Raw genomic sequence first — 8,700 nt, forward strand, 5'->3', positions numbered from 1 at the left:
TTCTCTGATAAGCTTGCAATTCCATCACCATTATCATTAGAGGAATTATTGAAATGCTCTGTTTTATCCAAATACTTTTTAGATGTGCATCAGATTCCTTCGTATTGCTTACATTATTTCAATAATAATAAAAATAATAACAACAGTGCTATCCCTTGAGACTGCAGTAAATAACATTGACAATGTTTACCTCTGATGCAGCATATTTGAATACTCCATTTTCTATGTTCAACTGAAAACCTTTTTCAGATATAGCATTTGGATGCTTCAGCATTACATTATTGTGTGGATATAGAGTATGTGGGCTTGTTGATACAATCTGGTGTGTATTTGCATCTTCCTAAGAAAGTGTATATAATATCCTAAATCTACTTATTGAAGTTTTGCATTTAAATGTTCATCAGTACATTAGAAATTGAAAACCAATTATTGGACAGTTATTGCTAAAGAGGTTTTTGTGTTTATTTTGTAATTTAATTTTTTAAAAACATTTGCTAATTGCATAATTAGTTCTTTGCAGTTAAAAACAGTTCATTTTTAGCCTAGGCTTTATCAAGTCATGATCTTGTTATAAAATACATTTTTGTATTCTGCAATTATGCTAAATCTCTCGTGTGAAACAAATTTAATTGCAGAAACCTCACCTTTACTTTTGATAAATTTAGGCGCAATAATACTCAAAGAAGCATTGCATGGGTAACTTCATACAGAACACGAGGCCTTGATGATCCCTGTTCTAAAATTCCCAAACTGAAGAATTTCTGTGGAAGAAAATGCGAAACAGAAGTGTTGCACATGGCCTGACTAATACAGAAAGTGAACAGCAAGTCTATCATCAAACAACTTAACTTCACTCGTGCGAAACAGTCCACGCCGGTATCGGGTCCCTTGACCTGGCAGACAGACAGAAGTCTCTGAAAGGCTGCTCCTTCTCCTCCTTAGTGGATATGTCGATCATTGCCTCAAGGTCTTGAAAAAGTTATTAGGACACTTATGCCTCAGCAAGATGTATTGTCATATGACACCAGGTGCTTGTAATAATATTTTCAACTGCACTTCGTACAATTTTGAAACTATTTACTTTTTATTATTTTGGATATAAATTTCTGGGACAAAGGAAATTGCCATATATCCTGCAGCATACTGCTGATTTCATATACCTGTGGTGAAATATATTTTTGTTTTGAAATAGCTAATCTTTTTCCACAGATTTTCAGAGATGTTAATAACAAAATTTCCACCAGAAGTGATTTTTTTGATATTCTTGTCTTACAAGGATATTAAATATAAAGAATTACCTTATGCATCCAACACTACTTTGAAGACGATCACAATCTATCACAATGACGAACTGGCATCTTTGCACTGAAGGTAAAATCTATTCACAACCATTTCAAACCTTTGCCTCTTATAAGTAGTGATGAGTAGCAACAATGAAATAAATGTTATTTTCTTTAAAAGACAGACCTTTGCTTTGATCGAAGCCTTGGAGTAAATGGTAATTGTTTCTTAAAAAAAAAAAAGATCTTTGCTTTGATCGAAGCCTTAAAGTAATTCCTGTCTAATGTTGATAAGATCTTAACCTCTTATGTATAACCACACAGTGTTTCAGAGAGTGGTGATGATACCTCAGTTAGAGAGAGGTGAATTTCATTAGTGTTAATACAACATCTTCATCGTCAGAGAACTATCAAGGGAAACAACTACTTTTTTAGTTAAGGCATTTCAATTGATCCATTTGTGCTGTTTATGTTTATTTCAGAGCTATCGGCAGAGTGAGGCAACAGATAAACATAGAAAACACAACTACCAAAAATTTGACAGATAATCAAAAAAACTTTCTTCCACTCTCTGTTCCACTTGGATGAAGATGTTGGGGGTATTGAGTAATGGCTGCTATTTCTTGCTTTTTGTTTACTAAATATATATGCATAATATATTACTGGAGATTCTATCTTTTTCAACAGTTATCATAACTACAAATACTTAACCATTATGAGAAAAAGTCATTTAACCTTAAGGTGTATTAAACATATTTACTCACAGAGTTATGAGAGGCATATGCAAGAGATTTGAAAAAAGCCTGAGTTCTTGCAAATCACGACCCAATGATTTAGCTAATATATAAGATACAGCCCTTAAGCTAAACTCAAGATGGCAGATATATGTTTACATGTACAAATTGATCAATGAGAAATAGTTTACAGAATATTATGATTACAGTACTACCACACACTCACTGACTCTCACAGTCATACAAACTTAGTGTCATAAAGGATAAGCATTATTACTTTCAGAATAAATTTAGAGTAAGGGACAATACCTTTCATAATATCTAAGTTTTGGGTCGCGATCTTACAAGTAACTTCTTTATCATCATGAATATGCTCTCTATACTCTTCAAACTAGAGTCATCACAGAAAATCTTAATCTTAATAATTAATTACCATCATTCCCTGGACGTTGCAGAAACAAAACAAGGAAAAAATGACTGTCGGCAAACACAGTTGCACCATTTCTTTTACCGTTACTTTTGCGTGCTGCAAGAATTCTTGATTTTCCTCGTTTCTCTCCGAATGTTCCTCACAGAGCACGTGACATATTATTTTCAGTATTTGAATGGGTTACTGGAGTGATGTCCGTATCAAATCAAGCCTTACAGAGCTTGCAATGCCGATTCGGTAACAATAATGCTGGTGATGATAGTAATGATGATAACAGTAATAAAAAAAAACCTTCATAGGTGCCCAAAAACCTAGAATCTATCAGCACACACATCTGCAACAGTGATATACATTCTAGGGCCATTATTCTTTGAAGAGTCCCCATGAGACCCGGATTTTCATCAAGGATTACATACTAGATGTAAGTAAATAAAAAAGAATACTTGTTCTTACGCCCACACACGTACTCTTATGAGCTGATCCCATTAGTTTTCTCTTTTCCTTTTGTGAGTTCACTTTTAGGTCTTAACCACTGAACTAGCAGTTTGTATGAAAGTACAATGTGATCTTAAAAGAGTTTCTTCCAAACATTATTTAAAGTCAGACTTGTAATTCTCACATTTGTGTAGCTCAGTACATCCTGTAGAGAATGAAACAACTAGTTCATAACTTTGACTAAAGAATCTAGTTAGTTGAAAGAAGCTAGTGAATACTAGCAAGTATATATTTATATATGATTGACTTTCAATCATAGATATTACTGTTGACGCCATCCAGGGCACAAAAAGAAGCATTTCTGATTGTTGATTTTGGATGGTTTCTCTCTCACACGTCGGACTCTGTCTTTGAGGCTTCTGACACCTTGACCACACTGGTTCGAGGACTAGTTTCCCGTGATCGTTCCTGCAAGAGAAGCAAAAGAACAGGAACACTTATTAGATTCTGTGGAAAATTTCATGACACCTCATCTCCTATGATACATTTAAAGAATATCTACGAATCTCCTCAAATGTCTCATGGAAAATCATTACAAATTTATGCCAAGGAAAGTCATCTCTGTAACACATGCTGTCAATTGAAATAAAAGTTTCATCTATTATAATTTATGTCTATACATGCATACCGATAAGTTGCTAAAAGACTTACAACGAAAATAACATGCTTGAAGCACGACTCTGGAATGATATATGATAAAATATTAAAAAAAATAATTCATACCTGGCCCCAGCTTATTTAATGTGCACGCTTTGGACCTGCTTTTCGGTGATTAGTTAATTTTTTTTCAAAAATCCGTTGACAATTTCAGCCATAATAAACTTGACAACCTAACTTTGAGCCCGTGATGTGTATGATAATACAGTACAATCTTGGAGAAGATAAACTGCCATAATGGGTGTAAAACATATGAAAAACTTACTAGAGAAGATGCTATGGTAAGTGCAAAAGTTAATATTTACAACTGAATATGCTTTATAATATGCTAAAAGTCACAAGTGTTAACATACCTACCTAGTTTTCAATGTAAACAGTTAAGCAGCCCACTAGGTCAAGATCACTTTACAACAATAAACCGACAAGTGGCATCCTTGCCATAAAGATGGTAAAATGTAGGATTCCTGTAAATGTACTTCTTGCTCGATCTTCGGAATGAATCGGTACAGATTTTGTAATTTATTTTATTTGCAATGGTTATAAAAAAATTCAAAATCCTTTTCATAAAAATACGGTTTTGATTTGATTTTATGCAATTTATGCTGACAAGCCAGGCACTGGATGGGCGCTTCCGGCCATTCAGCTCTTGAGAGACTGAAAAGAGGGAATGGATTGGTTGGACGGCAGCATAAAAAGATCAAGAACATGAAGTAGATGCAGAAAATAAAAGGAGATGAAGTACAAGGATCTGAAGGTGTAACTGGAAGAAAATTCCCACAGTTGCACTATGAAGTACTGGAGAGGTTGAACAGCAAGACTGAAGAAGGGTGTGGTAGAAGGTTAAAAAGTGAGTGCAGCTAGGGGAAAGTACAGTAACTTTCAGTGTTGAAATTCATTAATTTCTTTAAAGGCTATGCCACCAAAGAGTTTGAAAGCCTTCCTGTGAGACGAAATCTCATAAGCATGATTATGAAGTGAATTATCTTTCAGCTGCTAACCAGTTTAATTATTTGTTCATGCAACAATTGTCATGATTTCTACAAAGTGCATTTATATATATATATATGTATATATCATATACAGTATATATATAATGTGTATATTATGTATATAAATATATACAGTATATATATAATGTGTATATTATGTATATAAATATATATAGTATATATATATATATATATATATATATATATATATATATATATATATATATATATATATATATAATATATATATATACACACCAGGTGTGTTAAAAAAACATCCGACCATAATTTTTGGTGCATAAACAAATGAAGCTAGGGAGGCGTGGTTTGGTGAATGTATGCGCGTTTGAATTTTTTCCTGTCTGCGTTGTCAAACTTGTCAGTGTGACAGTAACAGCGGAGATATGCAGTCGGTCAGTTGCCGGCAGACTGCCGATGAGTGAAAGTGAAAGGTGTCCGATTTTTGTTTTCGACAAAATGACAGGAAAACTTGAACAATGCTACCGCATTAAATTCTGTGTAAAGCTTGGTGATTCCCAAGTGGAAACGATCCGCAAGATTCAACAGGCCTTCGGGGATGAATCAATGGGCACCACGTAGATAAAGGAGTGGTACAACCACTTCAAAGATGGCCACACATCAGAGGAGAGTGAAGCACGTTCTGGTAGGCCCTCAACATTCAAAAATGAGTTTGTCATTGACCAAGTGAGGACCCTGGTCATGCAGGGTCGTCAAATCACGATCAGAGAACTTGCAGACGAGGCGAGCATCAGTATTGGATCCGTTCATTCCATTTTGACTGAGGATTTGGGCTTCAGGAGAATCTCAGCAAAGTTCATGCCAAAGCTGCAAATGATTGTGCAGAAGCAACTCCGTTTGCAGATCGCACAAGACATGCTGCAGACTTGAACAGTGATCCCAACTTCCTCAACACAGTGATCACTGCTGATGAGTGCTGGGTTTATGGGTACAACCCAGAAACCAAGTTGCAGTCATCACAATGGAATCATCCAACATCCCCGAGCCCAAAAAAACCCAGGCAGGTCCGCAGCAATGTCAAGGCATGGTTCATCATGAGTATGCACCACATGGCACAGCCATCACAAGGAGTACTACCAAGAGGTTCTGTGTTGCCTTCATGACGCGGTGAGATGCAAACGACCGGACCTGTAATCAGCGGGCAATTGGCAGCTCCATCACGATAACGCACCTGCCCATTCTTCACATTTGATACAGAGTTTCCTGGCCAAACACAACACACCTGTGCTTCGATAGGCTCCCCACTCTCCCGACATGAACCTGTGTGACTTCTGGATTTCCCCAAGCTGAAAATGCCCCTGAAAGGAAGCAGATTTCAGTCCAGAGAAATCATGCAGAATGCGATGGACCAAATGCGCGCCATCTCAAGAGGCATTCCAGCGCTGCTTCCGATGGCAGAACTGTTGGGAGAAGTGTGTGGCTACTTTGAAGGAGATTAGTGTAAGATTGTTGTATCTGAATACAGTGCGAGTATTTTTTGTGAATAAAGGTTGGATATTTTTTAACACCTTATACATATATATTAAATGTAATATATATATATATATATATATATAATATATATATATATATATACATATATATATTATATATATATATACATATAATAATATAACAGTATATATATTACATTCACATATATTAGGCCACAAATGTTACTTAATCTCCAATTCACTATATCTTGGTAATAACTTGAACCTAAGGAGAATTATGACGAACACCGCACAGTGACCTCCGACCATTGAGCTATCAGCAGTGGTTTACATATGTCTGTCGGATTCAAGTTTTTGTAAGAATCGATATCAACCCACCACCATGATATATAATCAGTAGGTTTGTAGCATGTAGCTATTGTGGATTTTTGTCACGTACACCATTACCTTTTTTTAGTTACAAATATTATGCCAAAATGTCATTTAATATCCAGTTCACTACACCTTAGAAATAACTTACACCTAAGGGAAGTCCAAACTGATAAATGCTTTACCGCCCGTGAGATCCGAACTGCTGCCAGGTTTGACTGGCAAACAATGACGTGTCAAAGCAAATATTATGATTCCCCATGGAAATTATAATAGTAAACTAAACATTAAATGACGTTTGTGGCTTAATATATATGCATGCATGCATATAATTATATATATATATATATATATATATATATATATATATATATATATATATATATATATATATATATATATATATATATATATATATATATATATATATATAGGGTATCATTTAATCAGTATCAAGGTGTTTGGTGTCTTAAACACATCGGATATTTCATGAAATTTTCAAGAATGCTTCATAACTCATTTTACCACTAGTGCCAAGAACACAATTTTGAAATCGCACCAAGTGTTTTCATTGTTCTAGATAGCCTTTGTCACTAATATCTGATATCGGCGAGTTTGCACCCACGGACCACAGTGATTTTCTTAACCGGAAGTTACTGTCTGCCACTGACGGCAAGAGAATAGTTATACAGCGTCTCATGTGGTATAGGAACAGTGGTAGATCATTTTAATGGCATTTCGAAAAGCTGAGTTTAAAACAATGACGACAAACATATTCACGATAAAAAATTCTCACATATTCACGTTAATAAATTCTATGGAATACATCAAAATAGTATGCTTTTAAATGAACAAAAGAAAATGTTATTGACAGAATTCTCTTTGAGAAGCGTCATCAACTGACACGAGGAAGATGGTGGACTGAAATTACTATGTTTATTAATTAAAATATTTCTTGGGCTACAGTTATATGTTTTTAACACTTGTTACCGGCTGCTGTTGTTTTTAATTACGCTTTCGTTATGCTAGCATGGGCTCTTGCTCACAGAACAGCCCCCAAGATTCATTTAAACGCTTTGAAGTGAAAAGATCAGTGGTTTCTTTAATTATCTTGTGAACCGGTGATGTTACCAACGTGTTTATATAACAGTACACCTTTTAGCAATGAGAGTGTTTTTGATTTGTTACTTTTTATTCAGAAATATTGATTTCTGCCACATGACCCTAAATTATAGGAAAATTCTATTTTTATTCTAAATCGTAAAAATTGAGAAAAAATTCAATTTAAATTTGGATAGTATTTGGAAAAATGATACACCACATCAATCAAGCAAGAATGGTCTGTTACAGTGTTACCAGATTTAGCATCATTTGATGCTTTTAGCATAATTTGAGGTAAATTTCATTGCCTAGCATATTTGGTATAGCGACTCATTAATTTTGTGAAGCTTGGCATGAATATAGACTCATTTGAAAAAAACAAACATAACTGACTAATTTTGATAAAAAAAAAACATTTAACAAATTAGGTTTATCAGTCTACTGTCGCGTAAGAAAATCTGAACACAGGTTTGATGTGTCCCTCATACTATCCAAACGTCACCAATGTCAATATTTTATACATGTGCAAGGCAAGCCTGGCGACGCCTGGACTGGACAGTCTGGTCTATGAACGACAAGACTTTGATAGTGAATGGCGTGCACTAATTGGAAGTGGCGATACTGACAGTTTTCTTTCTGCAAATATCAATATCCCATTCTTTCAAAGTTCGCTCGAGCCTTGCTCACCATTCCCATACCAAATGCAGACCGTGAGCGTATTTTCTCTACGGTAAACTTAAAAAAAAAAATGAAAAACGAAACAGTCAAATGTTTCATTAACAAATGAACTGATATGCAGTGAATGAATCAAGAAAGCAGCGGATTGCACCAAATTTAATCCTTCCAAGGACATGCTCAGGTCCGTAAACACAAATATATAGGGCTGTCAACTTAACACATTTAGTTCATATTTAACAAGGGAAACTTTTAGTTGGTATTATGTACCTGTACCCTTTTGAATCATCGGTTTGAAGAAGAGTGAGTTTTTTATTTGTTTATTAATGCTTTTACGAAAATCAAGTTAATTTGTAACAACTGTGTCTGTGGTTTCCTGTTGATATTACTTCTTATTTTTCGTAAAAAAGAACTTTTTGTTTTATATCCAATACCTTCCAGACATGTGTCTAACAGAAATGTCAAATGTTTATTAATGACCAATTGTATTTTATGTTA

The 8,700-nt window shown here is 34.8% G+C and overlaps 2 protein-coding genes across 29 annotated transcripts in view; one reads left to right on the forward strand and one right to left on the reverse strand.

The window, feature by feature from the left end:
• Positions 1-1,337, forward strand: part of LOC136829332 (inositol 2-dehydrogenase-like) — a 26,257-nt gene extending 24,920 nt beyond the window's left edge. The window contains exon 9 of the mRNA XM_067087736.1: positions 1,210-1,337. Within this exon, the coding sequence (XP_066943837.1) occupies positions 1,210-1,226 (17 nt within the window). The 3' untranslated portion in view covers positions 1,227-1,337. The remainder of the gene's footprint in view (positions 1-1,209) is intronic.
• Positions 1,082-8,700, reverse strand: part of sei (seizure) — a 538,215-nt gene continuing 530,596 nt past the window's right edge. For 17 of the 28 annotated variants that reach the window (XM_067087731.1, XM_067087730.1, XM_067087729.1 and 14 more), the window contains one exon: positions 3,124-3,347. In XM_067087731.1, coding sequence (XP_066943832.1) covers positions 3,270-3,347 — 78 coding nt within the window. In that variant the 3' untranslated portion in view covers positions 3,124-3,269. Of the gene's footprint in view, positions 3,348-8,700 lie in introns of all 28 variants that reach the window. The other 11 variants (XM_067087717.1, XM_067087722.1, XM_067087727.1 and 8 more) reach the window with 4 other exon arrangements.

The sequence above is a fragment of the Macrobrachium rosenbergii genome, chromosome 44 (genome assembly GCF_040412425.1).
Source record: "Macrobrachium rosenbergii isolate ZJJX-2024 chromosome 44, ASM4041242v1, whole genome shotgun sequence".
Lineage (NCBI taxonomy): Eukaryota > Metazoa > Arthropoda > Malacostraca > Decapoda > Palaemonidae > Macrobrachium > Macrobrachium rosenbergii.